We start from the raw sequence: 18460 nt of genomic DNA, 5'->3' as shown, positions 1-18460 counted from the left end.
GCTAAGCCAACAGGGTCAGGGTCTGTTTAAATGCAGCGAGGCAAGCAACACTTACCAGACAGAATGTGCCATATTCAGCTCGCAGCAGGTGGGTCAACAGACCCGACAGGGTGGTCTGGTCACCCCAGCTCCAGCGGGCTGTGTTGAGGTAGGATGAAATCGGCAGGTAGATGTACGGCAGGAAGCCAGCGAGGAAACAGAATCCCAGAGATACAAGGCCACGCAAAGACAGCTCCTGTTTAAATACAAGGACAAGATGTTCTTAAATTCATGTTGTCCAAACCGTGAGCAAGAAAGTAAAATGGAACGTGTGTGTGTCAACAAGACTGGAGAGCCTTGTTTGGTCATGCTTTTCCCTAAAAGCCCCTCTTTTCTTAGACCAACAGTAACTTTGAAGTTACGCTAATTTCCAGCTTCATATATTTAGAATTCAGAGTTTAAAACAATCCATATTTATATCTATCTTAAAGCCATTTTAGCTCCTCTCCCTTTAAACCAACTTCCCTCTGATTGGCTGCACTACACAAACAGCAGCTTTTAAGAGGATATGAGAGGAAAATATCTTGTTTTTGAAGTCTTTTTATTTCTGTCAAAAAACTGCACACAGCCTGTTTCTTCTTTGCCATCTATAATTCTCTTTATTTAAAGAGACCCTGTGACTTACCTTTTGAGAGCACAGTCGGTAAAGGACCCAAGGAATGATGACCAACACATACAGCACCAGTGTGTGCTGGTTACAGAGCCCCAAGCCACAGCATAATGCCCCCCAGTGTGCAATCTAACAGGGACAACCAAAACAGTGCAGCATTGTGCATTTACATTGAATAAAACATAACCTGTGTGTTGCATCTGTTGTGTGGTGTTTTGAGTTACCTTCTTCCTCTGCGTGGCATTTTCAGCACAGCGGAAACTGGCGGTCAAGAAGAAGAGAAGGCCAATAAAAAGGTTATTGAGGGTAAAGACCTCTGCCACCATGGACCACTGCCAGCTGAGTCTGGACACAGCGAACAGCCCACCAGCCAGCACTGCTCCAGGACCAGGACCTGCCAACCTGAAAGTGTAGAAGAAGAGGGTTTTACTCTTTAGAAAGGACTGCATCGGAGGACAATGACAAGAAGTTAATTACAATCTGGTCAACTAAATTAACTATTGTACTAATTTAACCATCTGGATGTTTCAGTTGTTTAAAACGACTGCATTAAAATGAACCTCAAAAACAGTATTTCTAAAGGCTGCAGAACTTAAATTGCTTTTTTCAATTTTTTTTTATCTAAGTTGCACTGCAACGACACACTGGAAAAAAAACAGAGAGAAAATAACAAAGTCAGCAGCTTCACACAAATTTTAAATGTTGTTGTCAAAAAAGCCACCACTTCCCTATAACTAATTTGGGGACCCATTATAATCTTCCTTCTACCCAAGTTTGCTTCTCGGACAAGACCTTGAAAAACACTCAGCGATTTGGGGTAATTCACATATCATGAGAAGTCCCTCTCGAGCAGCCGGTTGATCTTGAACAGACTGGCACAGAAACCACCGTGGTGGAGATGGCACTTTATCCTCAGCCTCTTAAATATAATGTGTGCACAAAAGTTTTCCCCTTCCTCCTCTCCTGTACTGTCTCCGTCTCCTCTGCGGTAATTGAAGCAAACTTGGGATAATCTGTCATACGCTAAGACCCACCACTTACTAAACTGAGAGACAGAGGGGGAGAGAGAGTGAGGCGACAAATGATGGGGAGAAGGGAAAGAAAAGGAAAATAGTGCAGAAAAGTGTGCATTAAAGGGGTGAGACAGTGTGCGGGATGTAGGATGAAATATAGAAAAAGGAAGAAAAAAGTTCAAGAAGAGAGAGGGGAAAGAAGAGAAAAGGAAAAAAAGGCAACCCAGTCCCCAGCATGCTGGCTCTGAAATATGAGCAGGCTCGACAATTAGGGAAGTCAGGCAGTATGGCCCTTTCCGCCATTGTGTGGAGTGGCTTAGAGTCCTCATCAGCCTATCAGCTAACTGACAGGCAGAGAGCTGCTCTATTCAGCACCGCAGATACAAGCTGCAGGCCAAACGGCTGCCAGGTCCCTTATGACCCCACAATCCCTTGCCGGTGACAGCTTCAAGCTCCATAGCAAATTAGGCGCTCTCACATTACAATCGCAGAAGACAGATTCCATTAACGGTATCTGAAATTGAGTAGAGAGCAGGCCCGTTATCAGACCTGACTCATAAGCACCGCCATTAATCACAAGGCATGATACCATTTATACATTTCCAGCTCTCTGCCTGCCGCTGTGATAGTCAGCCACAAAAGGCCTGATGAGACTTAGGCTAGGGGAACAATGGAGCTTTCTGAGGAAAGCGCGGTAAATCAGGAAAAAAAGGAGAGGGAGAGCGAGAGAAGGGTGGAAAAAAAAAACTTTAGCTTGCTGACTACTTCCCCTTTTATTCTTGGGTTTTCTCTCTGCTACTCTCCACTATTTTTTTCTGTGTTCTCTGTAAGGCAAGCCTGCTGAATGAGCACACGTATGTGTGTGCGCATGCACTTAATGGGGTTGGGGGGTTGTGGCGTCTAGGAGTGGGTCTTAATAAGCGATAGCAGCGACTTCCTCGCTGCACCGCTCCAGGAATTAGTTGTAACTTGAAGGAAAAATGAAGAAGGGTGGCGTTTCTAGAGGGGGGTGGGGGGATGCAGATGGGGACTTTTGTTGAGGTGCAGAGACCTCCCGCACCCATTATTTTACCTCCTCACATGACAATTAACCCACAGCTCATGCACCTAGCGGGGGGCTGGTTTGGGGGTGGCACGGGGTGCAGAGCAGTCATGGGGGTCCCAAAGAAGGGGTTATTACACCAAGTCTGTTCCTCCTTCTGAAGCTCGTCTGATAGCTCAGCACTCGTCACATATTCAAAGACACACACACACAGGCACACACTTCTGTTCCTGAACTTCTTTATTCTCCCTGAGTGCCTGACAAATCTCTCTGTTAGAGCTTGTCAGTCAGTAAGAAGCCAGTGATGTGTGTACAGTGCAGCCTGTAAATGACCTGTCTGTCTGCGCGGGACCACCTGGGTCCCAGTCAGCCTCTCCACAGCTCATTCTCCAGGCTGGCTGCTCCCAGGGCGCTCGGATAAAGCAGGACACATTTTGACACCAGTGTGGCCGTGTTCCCTGTTATCACGACTCAGTGCTGTGCAGGATGCTGCCGCTGTACTGAAATGTTGTGGCTCAGTGACAATGGACTGGTTGGGACGTGGCAGGAGAATAACACGGCTGACAACGAGACTATTCAACCCTGAACTGATCCAACCTGCCAAAAAATGCCTGCGTCATCACTTGGGTAATTAAGGAATGACCAATATGCTTAAAGCCTGAAACGAAACACAAACTTGGAAATAAAGTAAAAAAAACTATCCATAATTCAACTTGAATAATATGAAAGAGGAGCACAGGCTGAAAAGGGAGGATTAAAGGTAAATAAAATTAAAAAATGACAATGATACGAGAGACAATGTCCCCTTCAAGGACACAATAAAGGCTCAGTATAATCACTTTGAAGTGTCAAAATGAGAACCTGCCTCATTTACACACTCGGTTCTACAGTATGGGCCAGAGACATGCCAGCATCGGCCGTCTGCGCTAAACAGCATCACACAAAAACCCTACACCAGCACTCTGCACTGAATGAAGCTTCACAATGGAGCTGGCTAAGAGAGCCGCTGTTACACACCACCCCAGGGAACAGACAATACCACAGCTGTGCCATCGCGGATCAACAACGCACTGTTCTCTAACCGAGTGGTGGTTTGGGTTAAGCGGTGCTGGAAAACAATCACACATTCCTGAAGAGGGTAAAAAGCCCGAGAGAGAGGGGGTGGCCTTGCTCGGGCTGAGGCTGAGGTTTCCAGCTGGCCCGAGCAAACACCCCAGGGCTCCCCTCTGGCCGGGACACCAGGCAGGCTATTTAGCAGCTATTATATGACAGGGGTATGATGTATTGCTTTGAAGTTTCAAAGCCAATCTGCAACTGATACACAAACATTAAGGGATGTCAGTAAATCAAAGTATTGGCTTTGATTTAGTACTACTAAATGACCCAATGTTAATTTTCTTTCAGAGGAATTACATCATGACAGTACGATCGAACTGTTTTACGATTTTATACATTTCTGCTGTTTCGAGTTCATATGGGTTAAGTTCTTTTGTCACATGAGAGCAGAAAGATTTGTAGATTTCTGGGTTATCAACAAAAGATGCACTTCAAAAAACACGACACTGGAGTTTAAAATCTAAAAAAAAATATGCAATGTGCAGTATTACATGTAGAGTCAAGAGCTTAATTTATGCTTGAGAGTAAAAGCCAGGAGATGTTCGTTTCTGCTGTTGTGATTATTATACATTCATCATCTATCAGCTGCACAATTGTTTAGGTATGCAATGCTATATTTATTTTATATGTTATTTAAACAGAAACATAACAATCGTGTTATATGGTGATATTACTGTTGATATTAGTAATATGGCAGCACTGACATCCATACAGTTACCCTTTCACTTCCCTTTAATAGATAAAATATTGATTATAATTACCTATCATATATATTTTAACTTTGCTAGCTGGTGGAATGACCACTGGAATGACGGCTGTTTATGATATTTTTCCCGATTATTTCATCTTAAACTACAATAAGAACTAACTGAGAAAATCTGATTTCTAACTGACGTCCACACTGTATGTTTCAGGAGGGGAAGAAAAAGTCTAACAAGTCTCCAAACCAAGCACTTCCCCATCTTTCCTTCCCCCGTGCGGTGTATGAAGAAGACGCTGTCTGTTTGCGCTGAAAGGAGGGTAAACACGGGTCCTGGCTCTGCCGCTCAGACACCCCTCCTCCAAGAAAGCGCTCCAGCGCTACAAGTGCGTGTAAAATTAATCACCACAATTCTGTTCAAACAATGCAGCCACTGACATGACAATTTCTCCCAGAATGCCATCTTAATCTCCACCCAACACACAAAAATTACAGGAAGAGGGGGGTGAAAAAAAAAACAATTTAGAAAAATCCCGTGTTTATGCAATTCACTGAATGCCATTTTTTATTGCTGCTTTTTTCCAACAAAGTCATTAGGCACACACCAGTGATACATAAATGTTGCTGTATAGATTCCATTAACTAATTCTGGGTGAATTGTAATTGCCGAGTCTGATCCGTCTCTGTGCCTGGTGCCTTATTAAGACTGCCTGTGGTGGGTGAGGAATGTAATATTGACGTCCGAAGCAGACACAATCTCGGGCCCACGGGCAAAAGGAATATTAAACTGGTACTGTATTCTGCTGTCTATCTAGCCCTCCTCCCTCCTCCGCTCTATCCCCATCCCGTAGCCAGTAATGAGGAAATAACATCTTCATTAGACATCTGTTTAACTGTATTAGAGGATGAGTCCTGGGGGAACCATTGGTCATGCTGAGGAGGGTGGGAGTAAAGGAGGTCTGTTGGACTACAATGTGACGGATGAGATACTGCAGAATAGGAACAAAAGGTCCAGCGATTGAGGCCTTTTAAACAGACAAACTTAAAATTGTCTTCTGCATTTTCATAAATAAATTTTAAAAAATAACAGTAATGGGTGTATTCTCTATGGATACTTGGGCTGAAGATTTTATCCAAGAGTAGCAGACGTGAGAGGGAGGGGCATCCTTGCCACCTACAGGAAGAGGTGAGAGCATTACCCAATAAAACAACTCTGTTCAGCTGTTTTTTGGATACAAACCCACATCAGTGGTTGCTAAAAACAATTCCCCCACACGTCGCTCCTGACACGACCTCAACAAGACACACACAACCCCACCCCTTTTGGAAAAACAACCCACCTGAGCAAGGAGAGAAAGCACCATCGGGACCATATGGTGGAGGTCCTTATAAGGAGCTGGGGATGCAGCATGCGGCAGGGGATGGCACCACGCCCACCCTCCCGTCCACTGAGGTGTCAGCTGTGCCACATGGGCTAGCTCTTGGCAGGGGAGCCTTTCGCAGGTGTGCGGTTTTTCTCTCGAGGGCCACCGGGGAAAGAGGGAGGCCAGACACGTTTGGTGTGCTTCAACGGGCCTGTTATGTAATCATGTGATCAAACCGAAAAGTGCTGATGACTGAGCGGGGCGAAGTTGGGGGATTTTTTCTGCTGTGATGGCTGTCAGCTCGCTAACGTGTCTGCTCGCGGTGTCTCGGGATAAGCTGGGGAATGGAGAGAGATTCCTCTCAGGTAGCAGAGATTCAGAGCAGCTTTAGCAGATAAACTATGAAACGAGAGAGCACAAAATACAGAGCTGTCTGGATTATCCCGCTACGCATTCCTCCAGAGACTCACAGCTGAGGCCTTTAGCATTCCACCAGCCAAATGTTTCTCTCTGTGAACCTCCAAGTGCAATCGATAGTAATTATCATTACGTCCACCATCCTCAAAGGCTTGTCAGGCCGTGGTGTGAAAACATAACAAGACATGCAATTCGGCCATCAAACTATATGATCAAGCAAAGAAAACTGTAATTGACAAATCAAAGGGAAGCTAAATTGCTACATTTAAACTTATGCAAGAGAGAGAAGTGGCTTCCAAGCCTATCAACTTACATTCCCCCACATTAAACACGGCAATCTGGCCGACTAATTTAAATTGATACATCAAAGGCTCACAATGTTGGGTATATTCCAGATGAATTTCAAGGTCTTACCATTTATTATTTGAGAGAAACTGACTTCGAGTACCCGTATTAACTTCAAAATATTTTGCCATCTGAACATAATTTCACAAAGCAATAATTTGTTTGGGAGGGTGAGGTCGGCCTATTTCCCAGCAAATGAAAACCAAAAAAATGAGAAGTAGTTACAAAAAAAACTGTTTCGGAGGGCCAACAAAGGGACAAAAACAACAAGTGACATTTAAGAAATTAATTATGTTGGGACACAGCACACTCACTACGAGGGCAGAGCAGGTATGAACGGCTGGTCAGTTTTGGCATTTCATCTGAGGGAAAGGCCTGAACAGAGGGTCTCTGCATGGCCGTGGCATTTATGCCAGTATTGTTGACAGGGTTAAATCACACAAATGCCCTGCACGCCAGAACCAAGAAGCAGGTCTCGACCATCCGGGAACCCTCGCCCAGTTCTCTCATCTTTTGCCCTCTCCAGTAACCCCCCAGTAACCTGAGTGTGCCAACTGATCCACAGCCTCATAGCTCATCCCAGTCTAGGCCCTGAACAGATAATGACTAAAACCTTTTATGCTTATTTCTCTAAACTGGAAGCGTAGATTATACATTCACACTTAAGAGCTTATATGGTGTAACTGTGCGCTCTGGATGAAGTCCTCACCACTCATCAACCCTAGCTGGCGGTTGTGGGTAAGGGGGGTTGCAGAGCCTTTTAATGACTTTTTACTTGACCATAATCCACAACTGGATCTAAATCCCCCGAGATTATAAACTGGGGCTACGGTTAACATGCAAAATAGGAGCCAAATATCAGCAGACTGCATGGATATTTTCAGCCCTCAAAATAACTGTAAATGTCTGGCCAAGAACGGAGTCCAATCAAAAGCCTGAATACCAGGGGAGCAATAAGGATGTCCAGTTAAAGCATGACAAAGAAGTGCAGCGTTTTAACCCCCCCCCCCACCACCACCACCTTTTTTTAACCCTCCTTTTATTGTTTTGTCCTTTTTGCCTTGTCCTGGGAACACTGGTGAAAGCTGGCAGCCTTTGGTTCACCTCTCAGAGACAGTAAGACAGGGCAGGGTCTAAGACTGATGCAGTCTGGGCTTAAGGCCAGTCCCCTGGGTAGCTCTCCCTCTCCAGTCCCTGCCCTACTTCAGCAGGGCTGACCCTGTACCCTGACCTTCTCCAGACCTCCTGCCACATCGCACACACTGGCCAAGCACACAGGAAGCCGGCCCAGCACTGCGCACTTTATAACACACACAATTTCATTTTCACTTGCTGTCCTCCCGCTATCACAGAGTCCTCACAGCCTGCCAAGGTGTGCAGCAAGAATAAATTACATCATATTCAACAATTTCTATTCTAGAAATAGTAACTTAGAAATATATGACATGGTTGGAAACAGCCCAGTATGCACAAACAGGGACAAAAAGGAAAAATGTTGACACTAAGCTGCCACCAAAATGCAGTGTGGAAAATGACTAAAATCAGCAAAAAGTGTGATGTAAGGCAGTCTGGTTAACCATGCAAGATAAACACACAGACAAAGCAGGAAGGGGTAAAATACTCCTTACATGATACGGTCAGCAGCAGGCGAAGCTGCAGGGTGGGTAGATGGCAATGCGGGGACCGTAAACTGTGTTTATGACTGAGCGAGGGGAGAGGTAGTTGACGAGAGGGGAGAGGGAGGAGCGCAGAGAGTGATCCTGTTCCTCTCAGACCCAGGAGGCAAGAAGGGGAGAGATTAGAAATCGTGCCATGTCAGGATTGGGAGCATGCTGGGCAGTGGGGGGGGCAGAAGAACAGGGATGTCGGGTTTGGGGGGGGGTGGAGGGCACAATAATTGGGATATACATACACATACACGCATTCTCACAACGGGTGGCTGATAGGTAAACAGGGAGGGTAAGGTGCTGGGAGGGAGGACGGCGACTGGGTTCTGCTTCTGAATACTGAACAGAGGATCAGGGAGACCACTGCCTGTCAGTCAGGGCCCAAAAATACTACTTTCTGTTCCAGACAGCTTCACGATGCAAAAAGTCAGTAGGGGAATGTTTAAAGACTGCCGCCACTCAAAAATGTCTTCTTATTATTGTTACTTCCCTTGATGTGAGTTAGTCACCAGAAGGCTCCTCTGCTGAAGGAGGGAGGCTCTTTGTGCCTTCCTTAAAGTTCTGTTTGAGAATTTAGTACTTCAGTTACTGATACCTACTCGATTGCAGAGTGCACCAATGTAATTTTTTATACAATAACTAAAATGCCAGAACAGAACATAATGCATCAAGAAATTCTGGAATTGGGAAACACATTTTTCATATGCCTACCTGCAGACAGTAATGCAGAAGCCACCACAAGCTGCAGCCCCCAGGAGGCTACTCATCAGGTTAACGCTGTGGGCTGGAGAGAGTGAGGGCAGCAGACGCATAGCCATGTGAGCCAGTAGAGTGAAGAGTGGGTATCCTGGAGGATGGGCCACCTAAAGACACAAAAACAAAGACAAGGGCCATTTCACACGTGAACTTTTTATCAGGTGCTCCTTTCTTACATGCAGCATGTAGCTGGAGATGCGTTCTTACTGCTATACTAGAGGAAATACTCCATTTGGTTTGGGAAGGGAAGCAGCTTTGATAAAGTGAGTAAGGGGCAAAAACACGTGATTCTGCTCACTACTGTTAAATTCGGTGATCTGCTATTCACACTCTGGCACAATCCCAGAGATCTGGCAGGCAAACCACTGATGTTTAGAAAAAGAGCTGCAGTATGTGTAAAAATAGCTCACAATGTGATGCTATCACAATAGGTTTACCACAATGATGATTGTATCACAATACCTTATACATTAAGAGACAATAATCAATGATATATGCACCTTAACTGTGCAACTTTAAAAAACAGAAGACAAATAGAAGAAAAAATGTATTTATTCCCTGCAATGTAGTGCCAGTGTGCATCACTATGAATTACTTTTACTCCATTTCAGTAATGAAACTGTTTAGTTTTTCAGCTCTCTTTTCCCTTTTTAAATTTCTTCTTCTTCAGCTTCTGTTTTCCCTTAATTATGTGATAAGCGCCGGTAGTGACTCCGGTACATCGGGACTGTGTGGAGAGTCCCTACAAAATTTACTTTTAAAAACTCTGATTTTTAACAACAGTGTACCATATCTGTAATTCTATCGCACAAGAAAGGGATTTAATATATTGCTGTATCAACATTTTATCCTCAGCAGGTAAGCACACGTGAATTTTGCGAGGAGTCAGAAACATCCTGCTTGGCTTTACTCTGACTGTGCTGTCATACGAGAGCCCTACACTCCCTTTCTTTTCCCCTTTTCTCACTTCTTTGCTGCGGGCCTCTTCCCAAGGACAGTGCAGCTCCCTAGAGCCCGTGGTATAACACGTGGTGCTCGCCAGCCTCAACCCCCAAACCACCGCAGAGCCGTAGTCATTTTCGCCTGGGAGATCTTGGCAATCGCAGCAATTAGCCACTAAGTCTCTTCCACCCAGATAAGGGCTCAGTCATTAAACACAGACTCATTCCCTGGCACAGATAACACAAAGCATGCAGGCAGTGAGAAGGGGCAGCTCTTCGAATGAACAGAAAGCCGAAAGGTGAGAGTGTGACTGACTCACCAGTTACCTCGAACACGGCAAAGGATCTTTTTGCAGACATGCAAACAGCTTTGCTAAAATTTGAGTGAGGAGCTGGAAATGGAAAAGGCGCGTCGCAATAACTCGATGAGCAAAAAGCGAGGCTGTAAATATGAGAGAAAAAGAAAAGCTCCAGCAGCGAGAGTGGTGAACTAAATGGTAGCATCACGCAGGTGGGTAACGTCACCAAAATGAAGAGCGATTAAGAGCATGAGGAAGGACTGTGTGGGCTGACAGCAGTGTACAGACATGCAGCTAAAGGACAGCTGAGCGATAAAGGCCACAGGGAGCAAAGAGAAGGAGAACTCTCAAGCTCTGGGGATCAGAAGAGGGGGGCCAGCAGCCTGGGTCCCAGAGATGGCCTGCAAGGCCCTGGGGAGGCCTGAAAGGCAGACAGGCAGGCCACACGGACTGCAGCACTAACGGCAGGATTACTGGCATAGTGACACCGACACAGCCTCCCTAAAAGGATCACAGCGGCGTAATAAACTTTATTAAATAATAAAACTTATTATAACTGTTAACCCGATTTAGTTCATTCTTCGCGGCTTACACACACACACAAAAAAGAGGGGTGGATATAATAAGCCTTATACCGTACATAAGGCAAAGCCTACAAAAGCCATCGCCTTACCATTGACTTTAATTGGATTTGAAAAACGGGTTGCAAATTATAGCATTCTCTACTTGCAACTTAGTAAAATAAGTGTATAGAAAAGAAGGGGAAAAACCTGTGGACTGAAAGTAAATTAATCTGCTTTCTGCCCATGCTTAATTAAACTTCCTTAATGCTTATAAGAGTTAATGAGTGAATTGATTAAACAATACAGCTAATACTTACCCCCAGCTCACAAGCAGTGGTGATCAGCTCTCCTGTGGAAGAGAATAGGGGAGGAAATTAATGTAAACCCAATAATTATTATTAAGAGACAAGTCTGCTCCCAAAGTTTTCCCAAATCAAATACTTGCACTGGGGTTTTGCATTAATTTGCCAGGATCAAAACCTGCAAATCTTCCCAGTGTGACATTTCCTAAGCGGCACGCTCATTCTCTTCATCTTTCACTTCTCCCCCGATGCCTCCCTCCCTTCTCCGGCACATACACACAGATATAAACACACGAGCGTACACACAAACCATTAGACTCCCCCTCCAATGCCTTGTCACACAAAGACACACATATGCAGATCTGAGAATAATGCTTCCAGTCCCATCCTCCCCATGCATTAGGGTCCTTTCCTCTCCTCTTTCTTCTGCTGCTCTACGTGCCTCTCTCCTGCTCCCACACTCCTAATGTCTCAATGTCTCGTTTAGTCCGTTGGGCACAAACAGAAAGGCTACGCCGGTGACAGTCACAGAATGAAGTAAGCTGTAAAAATAAAAGCCGGCTGCACAATTTTTTGACAAGCTCTGTGTGAGGCGCAGCACAAAGTGAAAAGAAAACCCCTAAAAGCTTTTTGAGGGAGCTTTAATGTATCTGGGCACAAACCCATTTGTGCCAGAATACACCCAGAGCATTTCAAATTATACTGATTTCTCACCCAATGTTTGCATCTCCCACTCATGAAAATTGAAATTTGGTTCAGATTAAATGACATTGATAAATGTTTAGGTTCAGGACAGCCCCCTCTACTGGTACCAGACGGGTAGTCCCTTCCTCCGTCAAACACATCCAATGAAACGCTGGCCTTGTTTCTTGCAGACTCTATCACTTTTACAAGCTATGTCGAATCCGTAAGACACTACACGCGACTCCATTAAATCACATTAAGGTAAATTAATTTATATTGCTCTCCTGTGTTCACTGGTTTTCAAACATATAGCACGTAAGAAAGAAGAAAAGAATACAGCTGTTTCAATCTGAGCAGCTGTTGGTGCTGTTACATATATTTAAAAACAAACAAACAAACATCTGCACAGTAGGGACATGAGCAGTGATGCAGTAACAACCTTTACAAAACAGAAGGGCTGGATTTCAGATGGCACTGGTTTCCTCTCATATTTTGCAACCTTGCTGATACAGTGAATTACGATGCCTAAATTTCTGCCACATGAGAAGCCCTAACTCTTATCAGTCTAATGGACCATGAAGTCAGAACTCCTCCACCTGCACAGCTTAAATGTTTCCACAGCTCCATTTCACCTGGCATGAGCCGCCAGCTACCTGCCATCATTTAACATCACACTTTCTCATCCTTCATCGGCTTCTCAATTTCACTCATTTTCCCCTTAGAAGTGGCACACTTTTACACCATTCAACACTGAAACTCAAACTAATACCAAGCCAAAACATCCATCTCAGTGCAACAGAGATGCAGTTCTGCAGCCCCAATACTAAAAAGGGAAAATATTGACTCAACGGGGTAGCAGCATGGGTGCCAAGAGTCTTTGTGATTGTGGAGCATGGGCACCCACACCAGTCTTCCCATAATCCCCATCATTTCCACACTCCACATTCCTAGACAACAGCGTACCCGCGGGGCTGCGCTCAAGCCTCTCCAGGGCACATCACACCTAAAGAGATTAGGACACAGAGACGGAGACCTGGAGAATTCGGAAGGGTGTTCAGCTGGCACTATCAGAGCGGGCATCCTGCACCGTCCCTAAACACTGTGGAGAAGGGGCTGGCCATTTTTTCAAAGGCCCTGTTCGTTAGACAGCAGCACAACCAGCAGGGCTACTCAGCACTCCAATTGCCCGCTCTCGCTTCATCTCTCCTCGCTTATATCTGGCCGAGCTTTTCTTATGCTTTCATTCTGCAAAAATGCATTCCCTTCTGCAGCTCGCACGCCAAAGCAGTAAAAACCTAACAAGCAGAGCCTTCATGCCCTCAAGTCCATAATTTACAAGTTTGTAACCTTGGTATCACTTCTAAACACTGTTTGTAATTGTTCAAGGCACTCCTTCATAAACTGCATTACAAGAATGTTGGGAAAACACATCGGAAGGTACTGAGTGGAATACATTCAAGTCCACAGTAAGCCGTGTTAAATGTAAATTAGGTTTACGCATGCACACAAAATATTGAATTTAAATAAACAAGGACAATTATTTGTAGTGAGTGGCTGTCAACAGTGCTTTGTCAGCAATTATGGTGTCTGTGTTACCCAACAGTCAGAAAAATGAAAAAATGCATCAAATGTGGAGGAAAAGTGCAATTAGGTGTGAGTCAAACATGGTTTGCAAAAACATCTAGCAAACAAAAGGTTGCTGGTTTGGTCTGGCGAGAGACACAAATACCTTTTGGGATTGTATCAGGAAGAGCCTCCGTTGTTAAAAAATTAATTAATTAATATGTCACAAAATAAAATGAAAATGTTAACAGTTCTGAAACACATAATATGCAATTATTTGATCTTTTTTTTTTTTAAATTGCAATTTTATATTACAGTACCATTGTACGTATGTGTAGCAGGTAACATTGGGTCAAAGCATATTTTTATAGTAACGACTGAATCACATTTAAGTCATTAAAATGTTTCCTATTCATTCACTCTTAATAAAAATAGGTGTGAACCAAACTGTGACTTTGGAGAACTGTTATACCTCTACAGACTTCAACGAAATCCAAATAAGTTATGTTATAGAATTACAAGTAAACAAGTACAAGTACAACTAAAAGCAGCTGAGTTTAAAGAACAGAAAAGCATAAACTACATCATCCCAAATAGGACAGGAAATTGTTCTTTACAGCACCACCAACTTACGTCAAGATAATTGACGTTAAGATATTTTAAAAGAATAAGAAAGAAAACAAAGAAATAAATACAGATAGTCGTGTATATTTTTGCATCATTTGTTAATTACAGTGACTGAATATTATGAAATAATGCCTTTTGTCTTCACCAGTCAGCGTTGATTCCAAAATCAGCCTTAAACACTGGAAGTAAAAAAGGTATTAGTGTCTCATTAGAGGTTTTCGTATTTACCGCGGACGATTTAAAAACATGAATGAAAGAATGATTCTTTCAATTTATATATGTGTATCTCAAAGTCTGGCATGTGTTTGTTTACGTTGTCACGTCGACAAACGTCGCTTTACCTGCACTTGCAGCACCATGGACAGCACCAGTCAAGCTGCAGCGGTTTCATCAACAAGGTGCAATATGATTGGCTCCCGGCAACACAACAAAGCCACGTGACCAAATGAGCGTTAGCTAGCCTGCTAGCACCAACCTGAGTCTCCACCGGGGACCGTCCTCTGCACAGAGGGCACATACAGAGCGGCGACACAAGCGACCACGGTGCCTGTCAGTATCCAGCTTGCTCTGTGCTCCGCGGACATTTTGTTTCTTTCAGGGGAAATACGGACGATTTTCACTGAAATGTCTCTTAACTAGCGAGCTAACGTTAGCGTCCATGTATTCCAGACCCTTCGGGGTATAAATAAAACTTTGATCTACGTCTAAAACGATGTTGGGTAGAGATTAAGTAAATTTAATTTAGTTCTAAGTACAACCTTTGCATAGTCTTCAGCACACTTGCAGGAGAGTGTGCTGAGTTAGGTCCTTCCTGCCCGCGGAAAGTAGCAGCCACATTCACGCCGACTGGCTAACCTCGCGATATTACCGGACACGCTTTCCTCATAAGTTGCATTACTCATTGAATTGCTGTTTCTTGCTTTGTAAAGGGAAACAAAAACGAGCGTTTCAAATGAGGACGACCAGTGTTTTATCTCGGACGTGTTGGCCAAGCAACATGGTTATGACTACTTCCTGGTTCACTCAGTGTCATTCAGGAATGTACATCAGTCTTCTTTCATCACTTGTATTCACAGAGCTGAACGGAGAGGGGTTGGGTCTGCATCTTTACGCTAGCACGACAGTTTATTTTTCTGTCACAATTAGTCTAAAAATTGAAAGCCTTTCCTTTTTGCGCTTTACTCATAAATTTTAAAACATACTCAAGTTTTCAGGTTTTCTTCCAAGTATAATATTGTGTGCTAAAATGTACAGAAATGGAAAGAACTCTAAATCTGGCTAATTTGTAAACTGAAACTACATATGCTAATGAAAAGTATGTGTTAAAGTCTAAAGGCTCAAACCAGCTGTTTGTGATTACTATTCATTGCCAGGCACCATTTTGAAGGATCAACATGCAAATATGCATTTTCTAATGCATATGATTTCTCAGTGCATTTCAAGAGCTTTAGTTGAGAGGGACTGCTGAGTATCTCAACTCAAACATAGCCTGCCTTCCCTCATTTGGAGGGGTTGTTTTAAGCCTCACAGTGAAAATGGCATTATTACTGGATTAAAACATTATTATATTAAAGCTGTTACAGTACCTGCTTCAAATGCACAATTACGTGCACAGTAGAGCACTAGAAACAAGATACACGAATTTGTAAATGTATCACAAGTGTCCATATTTCACAGGTTGAGAGGTGACTGTAATAAAGAAATTGCCCTATTGAACTGATAATAATCCCAGCCCACCATAAATGACTCTGATCCTTCAGTAAATTGAGCCCTTGGTGAGGTGGAGTGGTGTCAGCACCTAACCAACTCTCAGATGGCTCTCTAATCCTCCCGTCCCTCTCACCACCACCCTCACCGTCTAATCAGACTTGAACACACACATAACACTCACACTCATCTGACACACACAAACCAAAGTACTCACCCTTCCTCATACTGGGGCTCAGCCATCTCTTCAGTGTGATGTCACTGCTAATCCAAGCTTGGTTATCCACTGGGGTGCAGTGCTGGCAAGAGGGATGTGGGGAGGAGATGGGATGAATTTGTGGTGGTGGATGGCGGGGGGTGAGGGGTAATCAGGCACGTCATAAAGACTTCTCTCTAAAACCATCACTTCCATTAGCCCCTACCACATAGAAAGCTAGTCTTGTACCCAAACTGTACAACATATGCGCAAATGCTCATTGGAGCGCCAATATGGACACATTTCAGCTCTGATATTTGAGATAAAACACAACTGTAGGCACATTCGCAGCCATGTAGCTCATATTTGGGGCACAGAGAAATCATCATTAGAGAGCCAGCTGGATTAAGACCCCCCCCCCCGTTCTATCCCATGCATTCACAAAATAAACGCAGGGCCTTTATATTGACAGCTTGTCCAGAGAGAGGAATTACCCACATGGTTGAGGCCCTCGTTCCATATGGCGGCAGGCTATTAACAAACATTTGTTGACTGTAATAGCAGCAGTATTAAATTCATTATCTTTTTCAGATTGTATGTGAGGTGTGTGACTTTGTATGCGTGTGTTTGTGTGGAGTGCCCAGACTGTGTGCCAGCGTGTGTGATTAGAGAGTTCTAATGTTCCAGCTCTGGGGATTTGTAGCATAAGATAAGAAAGGGCATTAACGGTGAATTGTGACGGTCTAGTGGAGCAAAACTGTTGTTTAAAATGTGCGTATGCTTTCTTTGCCGAGTCCTTTTTACATGAAAAATTTGCATTTTGTCTCAGATTTTTGTTGCTGATTTTTTTTAACTCAATGCTATACATACAGAAAAAGAGCAGCCACGCATGAGAAAGTGGCTGACTGCAGTTCCATCTATTTGATTTTGTATTTTCCTCACTTAACCTACCACATATCTGTTTTAATCTTACCTTAAGCATCCTTGAAATGAGGTGTAATCCACTTAAGCCCATTTGAATCTGCTTCACAGCCATATTACACCCATTCGTCGACTCATAAACATTCTCTCTGCTAAACAGCTGCACATTGGCGGTGTCCACGAGCCAAAATGTACATTGTGTTGACGCAGAAAGATTAAAACTCTGCAGTATTTGCACTTGCAAAAAGAGCAGCCATGTTTACTCAACCTTCTCTCGCTTACAATCAATGGGCAGCATGCAGACAGGGTGAGAAATAACTGGATAGGATGTACTTTTCATAACATTGGCTCTGTGGGCCACTGCAATGCATATGAAATAAAACAATCAAGATGCATTTGATGTGCGCACTCTCAGCTTTAATTGAGGGGGTGGAACAGTTTTATACACAGCCCTACCACCTCCTCCCCCTTTGGCAAAGTCTCAGATGCAATTGGACAAATTAACATAATCATAAATAAAATGCTAATTTTTAATACGTTGTCAAGAATCCTTGGCATGCTGCGCCGATTGGCTGAAGCCTGGAACCCACAGACATTAACCGGGGGAGCGGATCTCTTGTTGTTGTTTCTGGTTCTTTCTGACTTATTTGTCTTCATTCAGATGCATGCTGTTAATATATCAGCCCATGGATATTAGTGTACAGTGAGCACCATAAAAGTGTATAACATGTAATTACAGTACATAGTGCCAAACTACTTTTCACATCCCTGAAAAACAGTCTCACTTTTTTGTCCAATAAAAAAACAGGTTAATGCATGTTTGGTCACATCGCTCTGGGAATATCATTTGGAATCGTAACGAGGTAATTTTATGTTTTTGTTCATGTTTTGTGTGTTTTTAACAAAATTTGGTTAATAAAGTTAGATCATTCTTCTCTGTGTACGTTCACTGTGTCCTTTCATTTAAAGCTGCCTCTCTTTTGCTCCACACAGCCTGGCCCAAATACTAGTCAAAAGACAAAGCTGCGAGAAACAACAAGCATTAACCCTGTGCTCTTTTGCAAGTGGAAAAAATACAACCATTCCCTGTAAAATGTACATGTAGCGAGGCCTTGAACCACAGAATAGGTCTTCAGAGAGATTAATTCTCCTCTGTGATCCAGTTCTCATTACAACAAGCAGGGGACTCAAACACACATAATAACAGGGCTGACTGCTGTTCCTTTGTAACATGTGGCTACTTAAATGATCCTAAATAAGATAGATGACAAGGATAAAGCAAATCATAATCGGCATTTTGCACAATGGAACATAATAGTCTGCGGAGAACAAGGGACAACATACAGAGCTCCTGTTTTCATCGCCTGGAGCTGCACACCTAGTCGAGAGCAATTAAAATGAGAGGATTCAATTTTGTCAAACACCAGGAACCTGAGATAAATCTTGTATCTCATTTTCCAGCGTGAGGACACTCCCTCGTGTCGGTGCTATCATGTTTGTTATGGTATTTTTAAGAAACAGCTGGCTGCCGACAGACTTGGTAAAACAACCCCACCCCTGCCACCCTCCCACCCTTTCCCCAAATCAT

General features: G+C 43.7%; 1 protein-coding gene across 3 annotated transcripts in view; it reads right to left on the bottom strand.

Moving 5' to 3' along the window:
- The window catches only part of tmem260 (transmembrane protein 260), a 34778-nt gene extending 19608 nt beyond the window's left edge, over positions 1–15170 (bottom strand). For 2 of the 3 annotated variants that reach the window (XR_006054062.1, XM_014331937.2), the window contains exons 1-6: positions 14524–15168; positions 11190–11221; positions 9025–9176; positions 874–1051; positions 665–778; positions 56–235 (exon numbers count right to left, since the gene is read on the bottom strand). Coding sequence is in view for 2 of the 3 variants with exons in the window: in XM_014331937.2 (XP_014187423.1) it covers positions 56–235; positions 665–778; positions 874–1051; positions 9025–9176; positions 11190–11221; positions 14524–14632 (765 nt within the window). In the remaining variant the exon portion in view is untranslated. Of the gene's footprint in view, positions 1–55; positions 236–664; positions 779–873; positions 1052–9024; positions 9177–11189; positions 11222–14523 lie in introns of all 3 variants that reach the window. The other variant, XM_042218216.1, reaches the window with a different exon arrangement.
- Positions 15171–18460: the final 3290 nt, after the last annotated feature.

The sequence above is a fragment of the Haplochromis burtoni genome, unplaced genomic scaffold (assembly GCF_018398535.1).
Source record: "Haplochromis burtoni strain Fernald_Lab_line unplaced genomic scaffold, NCSU_Asbu1 Contig_16, whole genome shotgun sequence".
NCBI classification, from domain to species: domain Eukaryota; kingdom Metazoa; phylum Chordata; class Actinopteri; order Cichliformes; family Cichlidae; genus Haplochromis; species Haplochromis burtoni.
This window is presented reverse-complemented; position numbering and strand designations above follow the sequence as displayed.